We start from the raw sequence: 17,681 nt of genomic DNA, 5'->3' as shown, positions 1-17,681 counted from the left end.
TTTGCATCTCTCAGATGATTAGTGACTCTGAGCATGTTTTCATATATCTCTTGGCCTTCTGTATGTCCTCTTTAGAAAAGTATCTATTTAGGTATGTTGCCCATTTTTTGGATTAGATTGTTTACCATCCTTTTGTTAAGTTGTATGAGTTCCCTATAAATGTTGCCAGTTAAATTCTAATCAGAGATAACATTAGAAAAATACATTCTCCCATGCAGTAGGCTTTCTTGTTGTTTTATTGATGGTTTCCTTTGCTGTGCAGAAGCTTTTTTTTTTTTTTTTTTTTTTTTTTTTACATTTTTTAATTAAATTATTATCTGTGTACATATTTTAACAGTGCCCCCCCTCCCATACATACCCTCCCTCCCCAGAGTTTTGTGACCAGCAGAAGCTTTTTATTTTGATGTAGTTCCATTTGTTTATTTTCTCCTTAGTTTCCATTGCCCTAGGAGCTTTATCAGTAAAGAAATTTCTTTGGCATATGTCTGAGATTTTGCTGCCTGTGGATTCCTCTAATATTTTTATGGTATCCCATCTTACATTTAAGTCCTTTATCCATTTTTAGTTTATTTTTGTGAATGATATAAGTTGGTGATCTAGTTTCATTTTTTTTTGCATTTATCTGTCCAATGTTCCCAACACTATTTATTGAAGAACCTGTCTTGAATCCAATATATATATATATATATACATATATATATATATATATATATATATATATATATATATATATGCTCTTGCCTCCTTTGTCATATATTGAGCATAGTGGTTTGAGTTGATTTCTGGGTTCTCTTTCCTATTTTATGTTTGTTCTTGTGCAAACACATAGGCAGTTTTGAGAACAGTGGCTTTGTAATGGAGCTTGATAGCAGGTATTGAGATCCCTCCCATTTTTTTCTTCTTCCTTAGGATTGCTGTGGCTATTTGGAGTCAAGACAGTTTCTTCAATAAATAGTGTTAGGAAAGGATGTAAAAGACTTGGACTCACAAAACTACAGGACACTGAAAAAAGAGATAGAGTAAGATATAAACAGGTGGAAAAACATACTGTGGCTTTGTAATATAGCTTGATATCTGGCATTGAGATCCCTCCTACTTTGTTCTTCTTTCTCAGGATTGCTGTAGTTATTTGGGGTCTTTTTTTATTCCAGATGAATTTTTGATGAGTTTGTTCTAGGTCTGTGGAATATGCTGTTGATATTTTAACGGGGAGTGCAAAGCAATCTATTGCTTTGGGTAATAGGGACATTTTAATGATGCTGATTCTACCAATCCATGAACATGGTATGTTCTTCTATCTGTTTACTCTATCTCTTTTTTCAGTGTCCTGTAGTTTTGAGAGTATAAGTCTTTTACGTTCTTAGTTAAGTTTATTCCTAGGAATCTTAATTTTTTTTGTGCAATGGTAAATGGGATTTTTTAAAAAATATTTCTTTCTGTAACTTCACTATTGGTGTATAAAAATGCCATAGATTTCTGGGAATTAATTTTGTATCCTGCTACATTGCCAAATTCATTTATTAAGTCTAATAATTTTTTGAGGGAGTCTTTAGGGTTTTCTATGTACAGTATCATATCATCTATAAATAATGACAGTTTTACTTCTTCTTTTCCAATTTGGATACCTTTTATTTTTTCTTCTTGTCTAACCACTATGGTTAGCACTGTGTCGAACAGGAGTGATGAAAGTGGGCATCTCTGTCCTGTTCCTGTTCTTAGGTAAATGGTTTTAGATTTTGCCCATTGAGTATGATGTTGGCTGTAGGTTTGTCATATAAGGCTTTTATTATGTTGAGGTATGTTCCCTCTATTCCCACTTTGCTGAGGTTTTTTATTTTATTTATTTATTTATTTATTTATTTTTTATCAAGAAAGGGTATTGGATTTTTGTCAAATGCTTTTCCTGCATCAATTGACTTGACTATGTGAATTTTAACTTTCAATTTATATGATGTATCATGTTTATTGATTTGTGGATATTGTACCATCCTTGCATCCCTGGGATAAATCCTACTTGGTCATGGTGTACGATCTTTCTGATGTAATGTTGGATCTGATTTACTAGAATTTTGTTGAGGATTTTGGCATCTATGTTCATGAAGGATATTGGCCTATAATCCTTTTTCTTTGTGTTGTCTTTATCTGGTTTTGGGATTAGGATAATGCTAGCTTCATAGAATGAGCTTGGAAGTGTTCCTTTTGAATTTTTTGCAGTAGTCTGAAGAGGATAGGTTTTAGTTGTTCTTTGAATGTTTGGTAAAACTCCCCTGTGAAGCCATTAACCCCAATATATCTAACCACCAGAGAAAAGATAATTAGCGGAGAGAAAAGAGAGCACAAATGATATTAAGGAGGGGAAAAAAATGGTAAGAAAGAAAAGAAAAAGAAGAAAAAGGGGAAAAAAATATTTGTGTGTATACACACATACACACACACACACACACACACAGAGAGAGAGAGAGAGAGAGAGAGAGAGAGAGAGAACAAATAGATAATCCAATAAATGGAAACAATAAACACCCAGAAAAGAGGGTAGGGACAGAATCTGTAGAAGCTGAGTTTATATATAGAAAGTAAGGTTAAGGAATTGGATGAATATGGAGAGGAACTTGGTTCAGGATAGAGGAGATAGAGTATAAGAATAAAAAGAAAGAGAAAAAAATAAATTAAAAAAATAGGATAAAATAATAAAAAGTAAAAATAGAATGATGAAAAATAATGCAAAAAGAAACAGATGAAAACAAAATTAAAAAAATGAAAAAGAGAAAATAATAATAAAATTTAAAAAGTGAAATGTTCTTTTGGCCTAGTTTTAATGCCCATGGGGGCTGGTTTAAGATTCCACTCTTCTGTACTATCTGCCCCTTCTCAGTTTCCTGTTACGTAGTCAGCATGTTGTTGAAGTTTTAAGCGGACCACCATTATTCTGTTTGTGTCTGTCTCCATCACCTTAGCTGCCAGCAGGTTCCCACAGTCTACGTGGCCTGTCTGCCTCTGTCAGGCCTGATCTCTCCAGCAGCTGTTCTGACGGGGCTGTCATTAGGGAAGGTGCCATGTTGCTTTCTGGAACGGAAAGGAATCTCCTCAGCCCCATCCTGAGGGCTCTCAGGACTGTTAAGACTTTTTTTGTGTCTTTTGTACCACTCAGGGTACAGTCTGGGGATGGCTGTATTGGTTGTCTTGGAGACTGCAGGGAGGAGCTATCTCTTCAGGAGAAAATGGCTGCTTAGGTCCAGAGTATTTAGTATGTCCCAGTGCCAGACTCTTGGCCACCTCTCTGTGACCTGTATTCTCCCCAGACACCACAACTCTGCCCCTCCACCTGTATCTCAGCCACGGTGAACGTTTGTATTTGAAACCTCCAAGACCAAAAGGAGGGGAAAGAGCTGCGCCACTGCGAGTTTCTCTCCCCCCCGGCACTGCTAGGCTTGGGCAATTGTTTAGGCTGCCCTCTCCGGGCTCAGCCTCTCGTGACTGTGGGCTTCGGTCTAGAATCTCCTGCTGCCAGCAGCCCTGTGGACTTCCTTTCCACAGTCAGACGTTACAACTGTTCCCAAAGGACTCGACAGCCATGCAGCTTCCTTCTGACCCTCTGGGCTCAGAGGTCACACAACTCTCTCCAGCCCAGATCCCCGATTTTACTGTTTCCCAGGCATCCTCTGACCTCCCTGGCTGCAGATTGTCTCACCAGCTGTGCCTGCTTTGCCCGTTACGGCCAGTGGTATTCAATTTAGTTGCTCCTTCTATCCGCTCTGGGATAAGGCTCGGGACATGTCTGCCTATTCAGCCAACATTTTGTTTCTCTTCTGAATTATAAATTCTTTTTGACTAAAGATATGTAATTAGAACATTTATTTAGGAAGCATTTAAAAAAATTGGCACACACTGGATTATGTAATGATTGATTGATTCATTCATTACAGAAATGGTTTTTCATCACCTATTACATGCCAGACACAAGACAGAATACTGGAAATAAAGCCATGAACAAAGCTTTCTAGGAGTCTCTAAAATGCACTAGAACTGAGAAGCTTGGTTTTAAATTACCATTGGGTCCTCTGCTTTTTCAGGATTTGGAGTTAAAGTGGTAATATCTTCTTATATAATTTTATTCTTTTTAAAATAAAATTTCCAGCTAAAACATCCTTCTGTCTGTATTCAAAGAGGGCACTACTAATGTATCTGTTAGCAGCGTAGAAATCCAGTTTGATCCCCTCTTCTGAATGTGGACAGTAATTTAAACAGTGGGAAATTTTGGATCATTGAATAATTCATAATTACTAAGTGGATTTTTTGGTCCATGCCAGTGTTGCTCAGTGGTTGAGAATACACCCTGGAATAGAACATTCTTGGATTTAATTCCCAGTCAAGACCATGTACTTGGGTTGCACGTTTGATCCCCAGCAGGTTTGAGCACATGCAAGAGACTACCAATTGACATGCAAGAGACTACCAATTGATGTGTCTCTTCCTTCCACTCTTTTTAAAAATGGAAATTATGTCCTTAAGTGATGATTAACAAAAAAATAAATAAGCTGGATCTTTTGTACATTTGTTGATTTTTGTAATTAAAAATGTAAATTATTTTATTGGCTAAATTGTTGCAAAATTGGGCAATTTCAGTTAATATATATATCTATTTAATTCTCACCCAAGGATACTTTTTCTATTAGTTTTTAGAGAGAATGCAAGGGAGGAAAGACAAGGAGGGAGAAAGAGAAAGAGATATCGATGTGAGAGAGACACATCGATTCCAGCAGGTGCCCCTATTTGGGCCAGGGGTGACCCTACACCAAGTACATGCCTTTAATCAGGAATTGAATCCGTGACTCTTTGATGCCTGGACTGGCACTCTAACGACTGGTACTCACCGGCCAAGGCAGGACATACATATTTTTAACCATTACTCATGGGATGAAATTCTGCTATTAGCAGTATATGGAGTTAAAGTGGTAATATCACTTTAACTGTATAATAATCAGTGTTACAAAATATATCATTTGTGATCTCTAGTAATTTCTCTAAAAGTTTTGCTGTAGTTAGTGACATTCACATGCTTGTTAAGCAGATGAATACAAAATATCATTATAGGCCTAAGAATATATTTGAACCTTGATTTTTTATAGGTTTTGATATAGAAAAATTTCAATTACTTTGAAATTTGAGGGTGCTGTGTTGTTATTTGCTCTTTCTTATGTAAAGATTTACTAGGTGTATCAGTTAATGTGGATTTTTTTTCAATAGATGGATTTACACATATGTTGATATATATGTGATTTGATTTGTATGCTATTTTGTTGTATTGACTTCAGGCTTCAGGCTTCAAAACTTCATGTTAAATTTGCTGAAGGTGTTAACATTTTTACGCTTAAAAATATCAAATTTTGTGCCCAAAAAAATAGCATTTGTGGGAAATTTTAATTCATTACTTTATTTTGAAGAAAAGTGCTGCTGAATACTTTGGGAAGCTATGGTGAACATGCTCCATCTCAAGATACTTGTGAACGCTGCTTTAAATGCCTTAAGTGCTTTAACAGTGATAATTTCGATTGAAAGGCAAAGATTGTCCAGGTCAACCAAAAAAGTTTGAGGACCACCAATTACAAGCATTATTGGATGAAGATGAGTGTCAAACTCAAAAACAACTTTCAGAAAGATTAAATGTTGCTCAGCAAACAATTTCTGATCATTTACAAGCAATGGGAAAGATTTTAAAGGAAGGAAAATGGGTGCCACATCAATTGAACGAAAGGCAAATGGGAAGCCAAAAAGTCATCAGTAAAATGTTGCTTCAGCGGCATGAAAGGGAGCCTTTTTTGCATCGAATTGTGACTGGCGATGAAAAGTGGATTTATTTTGCCGAGCCCCTCCCACCATGGCCCCCAGTCCCCTGTCTGCTGGCAGCCCCACTTCTGCCACTGCCTCTCTCACTCACTGATAGCGCTGGCTCCGCTCGCACCCACTGACAGCTTGGAATGATTGGGGCTAGCACCAGCAGCAGGTGCCAGCGGGGCTGGCGCTATCAGTGGGTGCGAGCAGTGGCTGCTGTCCCGATTGTCCCTCAGGAGCAGGGGGAGGTGGAGAAGCCCTCACGGGCAATCAGGATTGGCAGCCGCCATTCACACTCACTGATGGTGCCAAGTGATTGGGACCAGTACCGGGCATGTGTGAGTGCCAGGCGGGACCGGACCACAGCACGCTGGAGCAAAGACTTTTTAGTAACCGCCAGAGGCTCACTCCATTCATCTTCTTCACCATCCCACCTTGGCCAATACCATCCATGTCCCGCACATGTGGTCCATATATATCATAGCAATCAGTTGTTCCAGTTGTTCTGCTGTTTGGTTTATTTGCATATTAGCCTTTTATTATATAGGATAAGTGCTTTTTCAGAAAGTGATATTTTGGTTATTTATTGTTTCAGTAGATTTCTTTCACCACTCTGAATTACTGTATGTGATTATTATGATACGTACTTTTTTAAAAAAATGTTTTTTAATGATTTTAGAAAGGAAGGGAAAGGGCTAGAGAGATAGAAATATTGATAAGAGAGAGACCTCAGTCAGCTGCCTCCTGTAACCCAAGCATGTTCCCTGACCAGGAATCGAACCAGGGACCTATTGGTTCATGGGTTGATGCTAAACCACTGAGCCACACTGTCTAGGCAAGGATACATGCTATTAAAATGAATTGTTAACAGATTTATTTTAAATATTTTATAAGGTTAATAACGCGGAGGCCACTATTATGATATCCATTCTCAAAGCAGTCAGTAATATAAAAAACAATTAGAGCAAGGATGAATAGGTGAATCTTGTATAGCATCTTAACCCTGAAAGTTTTTTTTTAAGGATTTGTTGAGACAAATCTTTTTTTTTTTTATTATTTAATTTAATAAATCTTTATTGTTTGGATTATTGCAATTGTTTTTCCTTGTTTTCCTCAGGGAGGCTGATCCATTGAGTGTGTTTGTAGATTGTGCGGGGCAGCATCTCAGGATGTCACTAGGCTAGGGCGTGGCAAACAGTGATGGCTGCCAGTCAGCCTTCTCTGTGTTTCCAAGTTTCCAAGTCCCTGCATCCAGCACCCCAGTGCAGTAAAAATGATTGCTTGGCGCCTCTGCAAGAAAGGCACTCTTACTTTCCAACCTGATGGCGGACAGTCCAGCTTCTCCCCGTAGGAAGTTGGATCTCCTGCTTCTCCCCAGAAACTGGATTTCAGAATTGGGAGCTTATCTCCCTTCCAGTTGAAAAAAAGCAACACATCCTATTACCTGCCACCGTACCTCAGCTTTTCAGTGCTTGTGCATGTCTCAATGCTCTTTTCTCTTTCTTTCTAGTTGTAGAGCTTCCCCTCAGCCAGCTTTCCTGTGGTTCTGGTTGATAGACCTTTTGTCTTTTAGTTGTAGTTTTGAAATTGTTGTGTGAGGCAGCAGTTTAGGTGTTTACCTATGCCACCATCTTGGTTTCTCCTAGACAAATCTTTGTGTATATATAATGTGATTATGTAGTATTGATGTTAGTATTAAAATTCATACCTGCCTTTTTAAAATTATAGTTATCAGACTTTGAAAGAAGTTATAGAGTGCATAAAAATGAAGCTACTTAGTTAAGACAATATGTGTGGTCAAATAGAACCTTACATATAAGTTATTTTGCTGAAATTAGAGTTTTATTTTGATGCCAAAACATCATATTGACTTCTCACCATAATTCTTTCTTGGGATTTGTTGAAGACTATTCTTTCATACCTATTCTTTCAATGTAACACATACCTGAGTGTAACCTCTAGTGCGCCTTAAAAAGAAATCTGATTATCATAAAAAATAACAACCCAGCAATAGTAAAATTATGGGTAGATTTATATCCTTCTCTGTTAGTACTTTTAAAAAAAATATATATTTTATTGATTTTTTACAGAGAGGAAGAGAGAGGGATAGAGAGTTAGAAATATTGATGAGAGAGAATCATCGATCAGCTACCTCTTGCACACCCCCTTCTGGGGATGTACCCGCAACCATGGTACATGCCCTTGACCGGAATTGAACCCGGGACCTTTCGGTCCGCAGGCCGACGCTCTATCCACTGAGCCAAACCGGTTTTGGCTCTGTTAGTACTTTTTAAAACTTACTGAAAACTTAGACATATTAAAAAATAGAAGAAATTATAGGACGAGAGTTGTATGAAGGTAAATAAATTGTGTATTGCACATGAGTTACAAACTCATAGTCAACTTTTTTTCTCTATGTCCCTTCTCCTACTCCTATGTTGGAAACAAATTCAAAACATCATTTCCTTTCTTCCATAAATATTTCACGATATATTTTGAAAGAAAAAGATTTTTAAAAACATAACTCTAATTTCATTTATACTTTCAAATATCTAGTAAGTGTTCAGATTTTCCTGTTTGTCTCAAAACTCATTTTTATAACTTTTCTTGAAAAAAGGATCCACATATGATCTATGCATTACAGTTGGTTAATATATTTCAAATGTCTTGATTTATAGTTCTCCATTCTTCTTGTATTCTTCCTTTCAAAATATTTATTGAAGAAATTGAGTTAGTTGTCTTTTAGAGCCTTCTCAGAGTCTGGGTTTTGCTGACTATATTCTCATATTTAGCGTGTTTTTCTTTTGCCTATAAGTTTATAAACTGGTAGTTAAATTTAAAGTCTTGACCAGACTTAAGTTTTACTTTTTCTTAAGAGCACCTAATAGGTAGTGGTGTGTTTGTCAGTCACGATGCATATATCTGGTTGTCTCTCTTTTTGTGATATTAGCAGCAATTTGATGTTCATTGTCTAGACTTATCTATTATGGGTTCCAAATAATGATATTCTAATTCTATACTTCTTTATTCATTTACTAACTGGAATATTTCCTTAAATCAGTGTTTCTACGTAACAATTATTTGATAACTCTGAAGAACATTTCTTTTTTTTTTTTTTAATTGATATTTTACAGAGAAGAGGAAGGGAGAAAGATAGAGAGCTAGAAACGTCGATGAGAGAGAAACATCGACCAGCTACCTCTTGCACACCCCCTATCGGGGATGTGCCTGCAACCAATGTACATGCCCTTGACCAGAATCGAACCTGGGACCTTTCAGTCCGCAGACCGACGCTCTACCACTGAGCCAAACCGGTTTCGGCTGAAGAACATTTCTTATAAGTGTAGCCAGAATAAATTCTAGATTCTTTCCCCTTATTTAGAACTTTTAAAAAATAGTGATTTGAAAATCCAACATCTATCAAAGGTGACGAGTTTTTAAAAATATTTTTATAAATACATAAATTTATATATATTTGAAGTGTTTACGTTCTTTGCTGTTTTTATTTTTATCAATGTTCAAATTGTCCTATCTTTTGTAGGAATCTCCTCCAATTCATTATTGAGACATGAGACAGTAGTCATTGTTTTCTTACTTTGTGTTATGACAAGAGACTCCTACATTATTTTCTGCCCTAGACTCGCAAGCTGCCATTTTTCTAAAGAGCTCTAGTTTCTCTTAGTAGAAAATGGTATTTTAAAATTATAGTCTAGGTACTAGAGGTAATTTGTAGTAGAAAGAGCTAGAGAATAATTTTCCCTTTATAAAAAAATATGAGTTTATATTGGTAGTTTCAATTCAGGACTGTAGAGTTTTCACTTCTTCAGTCTTACTCATACATCCTTTTGAACAGGCTGAAAACTGTAGTTCCTAATGATGTCAACATACTTTCTTATTTGTTTTATCCTACAATGTAATTTAGAATGCTCTTAGAACTAACAATATGATTACTTTTGTAATGTAGGATTTCTTTTCCTTAAGATATATCCTTTGTGGATGAATGGATAAATTACTATGTGTTAAAGTCAGTTGAAATAATTTTCTTTGGACCTGAGGGATATTGCACAGTAACTCAAACTGATGATGACAGAGATTGAATTGAGTCAATCTGTCCTGATAGTCCTTGTGATATTTATATGTACCCAGAGCAGGATCTGGCACATAGTAGGTGCTTCTGTTTACTGAATAAATGAGTGGCTTGGGAGCTACTGGCATTGATATTCAAGCAGGGGTGGGGAATGTCCAGCCCATGGGCCATATAAGACCCGCAAAATCATTTGTTATAGCCCTGCAAGGCATTAAAAGTGAATTAATTAAATGTTTGACCAAATATAGCAGGTTAATTTTTAAGTTGATACTTTTGTATGGCCCAAGAACGATATAAATATCCAAATGGCCCTTGGCAGATAATTAAGTTTTAAGAATTAAAGAATTCTTAAAGAATTAAAACTTAATTCTCCACCCCTGCAGTAAATGGTTAGTGAAGAAGGGACTCAGAATATCTGAATATTTTCTCTGTAAAACTAGACCAAAAAACAGTCATGGAATTTCTAGTACCAGGTTTTCTGTAACACATTTAACTGGAAGTTAAAGAGAAAAATAGAATTTGGGAGGTGATGTGGAACTGTTGCAGTTATTTTTGTTAAGTTAATGGACTCCATTTTACTAAAGCATTACATTATTGCACAAGTACTGCCAGTTAGAAAAGTTTTGCTACTAGTTCCCTTAGTTGTGGAGTGAATTGGGATTTTTAATATGTAATATTTTCTTCTTCCTTTGTAGGCATTTGGGATCACAGCTTTGTGAATTAGAAAAACTGATAGATAAAATGATGATTGCAGAATTTTCTACTTATTGTCACAGTGACTTAAATAGACCACTGGAAGATGACTGTCAAATTTTAGAAGAGGTATGGTTTTTGAGCACCGGAATGAAATTGATGTCATTGCTTGGTGCTAATTCCCGAAATCCTTAGTTTAGAACACATTCTTCTCAGATTATAATGAACAGAATTACATTAAATTTCAGAATTACATTAAATTTATTAGACCTATGAAATACTTCATTATATGACTTTAGCAAGTACCATAATTGTTTATTATCCTGTGAAATTAGAGAATAAAATAATTTTATACCTTAACTAGAAATTGGAATTAAAATGAGATCTCTATGTAGATTACAAACAAAATTCAAAATGTAGATATGAACAAATTAACATATATCCATGTATATGCATGTACTGGAGTATGTCTCTTTAAAAATGGATTATTTTTATAACTCATCAGTCATTCACTGAGCACTTATTATGAACATGTTTTATGCACATGCATATACAAATACATCGTACCCAGGCTTTACTTAGCTGGTAACTTCTCAATGCTGATTATTGCCAAGAACTAGTAAAGTTCCAAAAAGCCCTGATGGCAGTCTAGTAGTTAAGATATATTTTTACCTGTCAGCAGTTAATTCCCCACAGATAGTCCAGGTCATCATTCCGGTCTTCTAAACCACTAATTAAAAAGCACATGGAGCCCTGACTGGTGTGGCTCAGTGGATAGAGCGTTGGCCTGCAGACTCAAGGGTCCCGGGTTCGATTCTGGTCAAGGGCATGTACGTTGGTTGCAGGCACATCCCCAGTGGGGGGTGTGCAGGAGGCAGCTTATCGATGTTTCTCTCTCATCGATGTTTCTAACTCTCCCTCTCCCTTCCTCTCTGTAAAAAATCAATAAAAAAATATCTATATATATATATTTTTTTAAAAAAGCACATGGATCATGGAGTATTATTAGTTATCAGGGTTTAAGAAGATGTTTTCTAGCTACTTGAAACTAGGCTAAAATATATTTTTGTATTGTCTTGCCCTTAAACCAGCTTCATTTGGTCCACTCTTATGGAATAGGATTTATCTATTTTAGAACACTGCCTCCAAAAATCTGATGACCAGATTGCAGTAGAAGGATTTTTTTTTCCAGGCTTCTAAAAAATACCATATGTAGTATAGATTCTCAAAAAATAAAACCCTTGGTGTTTAATATTTCTATCTCTAAGATTATTTGGCATTTAAAGTGTGAAGTTACACATTCTTCTTTTATTTATTTATTCATTTTATTATTTTTTTCTTTTATTTTTATAGGAAAAACTAGTATCCCTTGTTTTTGGACTTTTAAAACAAAGAAAACTTAATTTTTTAGAAATCTATAGTGAAGAAATGATTATTACGGCAAAGAATATCATTAAACAGGTAATTATACATTTTTTATTTAACATATTTTGCTTTAGAATCTTTTGTGACATTTGTGTTTACATGACCCTAGAAATAATATATGTAGTATAATAGTAATATTTTTTCATTTATTTAAAAGTTGAAAATGTAGAAAAGTAGAACATAGCTCTATCAGCTAAAATATTATAATTTAAGAATATTTACAAGTATAAATTGTTACTGATATTTTTAATTATCATTACCATCCTGCATATATTATTTTGATTTGTTCATATATTTCAGTTAGACTTTTAGCAGTTGTATAACATTTCATCTATATTATGTTAAACTTAATACTTTCTTTATGCTGCATATTTAAGTTGTTTTCATTTCAAAAACAACTTAAATATGCAGTTTAAGTTGTTAAAAACATTGTGACAAGTATCTGTGGTATAAAGTTTTGTTTGTTTAGTTTTACATAAGACAATTGCCTTGTAACTAAATTCTGAAAGTGGAATTATTGGTCAGAAAGTGACCGATTTTAAAATTTTAAAAAATTAACAATATATGCTGTCACCAGCAGTAGATAAATGTTCATCTTACACTTGATCTCCAAGAAATCATAATTGTAAACTGAAACTTTTTAGTCTTTCCTGATCTGTTTTGACTTTTTTTACTCAGATAAATCTTATTTACCAATTTTTCTGAATATGAAGAAAAAAAAAACCAATTTAAAATGTACTTACTAGCATTAATTGACCATCGTGAAGTTGAATGTACAATACCAAGTTTTTAATGTTGAAATAAAATCAAATAAAAAATTACAGTCACCCCATCTTTTACCTCTTTCAAACACTGGCTGAAACACTATTTTAAAATAGTTAAAACCACTTTAAAAAATTGTTGGCACTATTTGCTAGTGCTAAATATATACTTATGACTCAGCAGTTCTCCTCCAAAGTATTTACCTGACAAAAATGCATACATAAGCTCACCTAAGACATCTCAAGAATTTCATTGTAGCACTATTTTTATTTAAAAAATGGGGGAAAAATGTTGTCATCAGTAGAAAAGATAAACAGAATTGTGGCATATTTATATAATTGAATACTATACACCAATGAGAATAAATAAATTACATAAGACAATGTGGATGAAATTCACATTCATAATGTGGAGCCAAATAAACTAGACACCAAAGAATATACACTGTATGATTCTACCCACTTGATTCAAACATCTGTTGTTTCAAGAATCAGGATAGGGGTAACTTTGGGGAGGAAATAAGGGTAACTCTCTCAGATGGGAGCAGGAGAAAGGCTATTGACAGTGTTTGTTTCATGATCTGAGTTCTGGTTACACAGGTGCATTTCATTGTGAAAAAATACTGAGCAATAAACATAATTTGTACAATTTTTTTTTTGGTAAGAATAATATGCTTTTAAATAAGTTTTTAAAACTGCTGTTTTAATTCCCAGACTTTTCTGGAAGTCTAAGCATTCCCCCCCACCCCCCCAACTTTAAACTGTTGCATGTATTGCAAGAATATGTAACTTCTGCTCTAGCTGGTTTGACTCAGTGTATAGAGCACTGGCCTGGGAACTGAAGGGTCCCAAGTTCCATTCCAGTCAAGGGCACATGCCTGGGTTGTGGGTTAGATCCCAGTGGGGATGTGCAGTAGGCAGCCAATCAATGATTCTTTCTCATCATTGATGTTTCTCTCTCTCTCTCTCCCCCCCTCCCCTTCCCCTCTGAAATCAATAAAAATATATTTAAAAAGAAAAGAAAATGTAGCTTCCAAATAAATTTCTTTTGGAATTATATTTTTAAAAACTTAAGTCTAGTTGGTAAACAATATTATATTGGTTATATTAGTTTCAACATTTTTATATCTTACAATATGATCACCCCACTAATTATAGTAATCATCTTCCCTGTGCAAACTTATCATAATAATACAGATTGTATTCCTTTTCCTTTTTTCACCCATCTACTCACTTCTGGTAATAATCCCTTTAGTTTCTGTTTCTCTAAGTCTGTTTTTGTTTTGTTTGTTCATTTGTTGTTGTTTTTTAGATTCCACACATAAGTGAAACTATACTGTATTTGTGTTATTTCTCGTAGCACAATACCCTCTAGAACCATCCATGTTCTTGCAAATGGCAATATTTCATCCTTTTTATTACCACATAATATTCCAGTGTTTGTGTGTATATACACAAAATACAATACTACGTGGATGTGTGTGTGTGTGTCACACATCTTTAGCCATTCATCTATTGACATTGTTGATGAACAAAATTGTCAGCAGAATACTAGCAAATTGAATTCAACAGTTAACATTAAAGGATTATACTATATAATCAAATAGGATTTATATCAGGGATGCAAGTGTGGTTCAACATCCAAAAAACAATGTGTTTCATCACATCAACAAAACCAAGGATAAAAAGCCTATGATTATTTTAATAAAGATGCAGAAAAAGTATTTGACAGAATTCTACATCCATTTATGATAAGTCTCAACAAAGTGGATATTGAAAGATCTTACCTCAACTTGGTAAAGGCTGATTATGACAAGCGCAGAGTTAACATCATACCCAATGGTGAAAAGCTAAAAGCTTTTCCTCTAAGATCAGGAACAAGACAAAGATGCCCACTCTCAGCACTAATACAACATAGTACTGGAAGCCCTAGTCACAGTAGTCAGACAAGAAAAATAAATAAAAGGCATCCAAATTGGAAAGGAAGAAGTAAAACTAACTATTTGCAGATGACATGATACTATATGTAGAAAACCCTAAAGAATCTATCAAAAGATAATAGAATTAATAAAGAAATTCACTAAAATAATGGGATACAAAATCAACATACAGAAATTTGTCTTATTTGTGATTTTAATATGGGGCTTATATCTTATTCCTAAGTATTATAGTTCTGTGCTCTTTTATGTTTTGAATTGTTTTAAATAGTAGATTTTAATTAATACAATTTAAGCTACCCTGGAATAATTATTTAATAAGGTAATGGTAATGCTGAAGTTTTTTAAACACCTTGAGGTATGTATAAAAGACACAAGAGGAGTCTGATAAGATAATCATTGAGGCCCTTTTACTTTCATTTAATTTTAAGATGTATTTTCAAAGTAACACTTTTTAATTTTTAATTTTTTTCATTTCTACCCATTGAAGCCCTTTTAAATATACAGTACTTAGAATTCACATTAATCACATTTTTTTCTTAAATTTTGCAGTGTGTGATTAATAAAGTTTCACAAATAGAAGAACTAGACAGAGATGCTGTTACGAAGTAAGTATAAATATCAGTCACAGAATTCCTTTTGAATTCTATTAAGGGAAGAAAGCAGTTAATAGAATTCAGAAGGAGAAATATTTGTAGTGGTAGTGAAAAAAAAGACATTCAGTAGTTGAAATTATCTTCACTGGAGGGAGGCTGTCATCTGGAGGTAACCCCTCAAGGAGAAGAGATAGAGCTATAGGCACCTTTTCTTCTTCCAATCTTTTTTAATTTTATTTTTTATTGATTTGGTTTTTCTTTAAGAGAAAGGAAGTAAAGGAGAGGGGGAGAGAAGAGAGAGGGAGGGAAGGAGAGAGGGAGGGAGAATCATCCATGTGAGAGCAAAATATTGATCAGCTACCTCTTGCACACCCACCACAGAGAATTGAGCCCACAACCTGGGCCTGTGCCCTGACCAGGACTCAAACCTGCAGTCTTTTAGTGCTCAGTACTACGCCCAGTCAACTTCATTACATGGGCCAGACCTCTTCCTTCCAATCTTTTGTAAAGGTTCCTCATTGACCAAGCCCTGCAGATCATCTCCCAGGGCAGACAGGGTAAAGAGGATACAATGTAGATATGAGGGGGAAATTGCAGATAACCCATTTCAGAGGATATCAGTGTGAAATTTAAATTAGTTGGCCAAATAAAACCCAGCTTCTAATTGGCTTTGAAAAGTTGAGTACATGATTTTGAATTGCCCATGTCTATAACTTTATTTTCACCAGTGTAATCCCTATTCTTTTATTTTGAGAATAGTGATAAATATTTTATGACTATGAATTTCTCATTCAAATAGATATGTAAACTTTATTAACTGGCCTAAAATATGAATAACAATATGGACTAATGTGAAACTCCTCTGTGAGACTCATAGGATGAGGATGTGGAGTTTTAATTTACATACTATTACCTAGTGAAAACTCAGTTTCAGAGTTAGTTGAAGCAGCCCTAATACTGCAGGAATCACTAGTGCAGTAATTAGAAAAATTAAGTTATTGGGACTCTTTTTAAAGCCCTATACACATGGAAATTCAGTTATTTTTGTTTTCTTCCCTAGGATATTTCCTCAAATAGAGAACTTCCTGTATCTCAAGTATAGGGATATCTTTGGAAAATAAACTCTTGAAACAAAAGAAAAAGAAAATAAACTCTTAGCTGCAATAGTATTAGTTAAAAATTTAGAGTAATGTCATTGTAATACTATAAAATATTTTATGTAACTATTTTGCATTAACTTTTTAGTTATTGTTGTTAGCTATAAAATATTGGCTGTACTATTATATATTATACTAATATATATAATGATACCATACTGGCTAATACATAGAATTTTTTATGCACCATGAATTATTCTATGTACTTCTAATTAACTCAGCTAATATTCATAACATTCATACAAGGTAAGTTCTATTACTTTCACCCATGTTACGGTGAGAAAATTAGAGCATTTAGGGGTTAAGTCACTTGTCCAGAATCATAAAGCTAGTAAATGGCAGGGCTGGACCTTGATCCAAGGCATTGTGGGCCTATAGCTCATGCTCTTAGCCACCATGTCATATGTGGAAAAGTACTTTTTAGCTTGTAATTAGAAAAAGTAGGTTATTAAGTTATTAAGGGACATGTTATGTTCCTATTTTTACTTATTTCAGAATATTTCTTCTCCATCTTAAACTAAAATTGGTTTATCTCTCTCTGGCTTTTTACTCAATGGTCACGAATTATGCTCACATGGAATTATTTTGTAAGATTCATAAGTCAGTATACTTAACCAGATTAGTCTTAGAGATATTTAACCAAGAAGTTGTTTGGTAATTGACTTCAACTCAATTTTTTGACATAGGTATCTAGATGAAATTACATAATTCTTATGTTATTATATAGTACTTAGTATACTACCGTGTTTCCCCGAAAATAAGACATCCTCCGAAAATTAGACCTACTTACAGGTTTTCTTCTTAGTGAAATATAAGGTATCCCTCGAAAATAAGGCCCCCCTAGGCTATACATGAGAGATTTGGTCCACTGATTCCAAAAGAAATGGAGTCACAAGAAATTCACCAGGAAATTCAGGAATTGAATTGTTATGATGATGTTCCAGAAGATGATGACATGATTGTCATTGAATGAATGAGTAAATTCTTGATACTGTAGGATTCACAGTTTGTCTGGTTTGTGTTGACAACTACCGTACTACTGTACTGTATACAGGTAATAAATTTCCTTTATTTTCATTTAACAATAAATGTGTACCGTATTCTTCTTCATGGAAAAATAAGACATCCCCTGAAAATAAGACCTAGCGCATCTTTGGGAGCAAAAATTAATGTCTTATTTTCGGGGAAACAGGGTA

General features: G+C 34.7%; 1 protein-coding gene across 4 annotated transcripts in view; it reads left to right on the top strand.

The window, feature by feature from the left end:
• VPS54 (VPS54 subunit of GARP complex) overlaps positions 1 to 17,681 on the top strand; it is an 84,126-nt gene that overhangs the window by 36,505 nt on the left and 29,940 nt on the right. For all 4 annotated transcript variants that reach the window (XR_014796519.1, XM_084901062.1, XM_084901061.1 and 1 more), the window contains 3 exons: positions 10,612 to 10,738; positions 11,963 to 12,070; positions 15,285 to 15,340. Coding sequence is in view for 3 of the 4 variants with exons in the window: in XM_084901062.1 (XP_084757188.1) it covers positions 10,612 to 10,738; positions 11,963 to 12,070; positions 15,285 to 15,340 (291 nt within the window). In the remaining variant the exon portion in view is untranslated. The remainder of the gene's footprint in view (positions 1 to 10,611; positions 10,739 to 11,962; positions 12,071 to 15,284; positions 15,341 to 17,681) is intronic.

This window comes from Pipistrellus hanaki, assembly GCF_964339955.1.
Source record: "Pipistrellus hanaki genome assembly, chromosome: 12".
Taxonomy (NCBI): Eukaryota; Metazoa; Chordata; class Mammalia; order Chiroptera; family Vespertilionidae; genus Pipistrellus; species Pipistrellus hanaki.
This window is presented reverse-complemented; position numbering and strand designations above follow the sequence as displayed.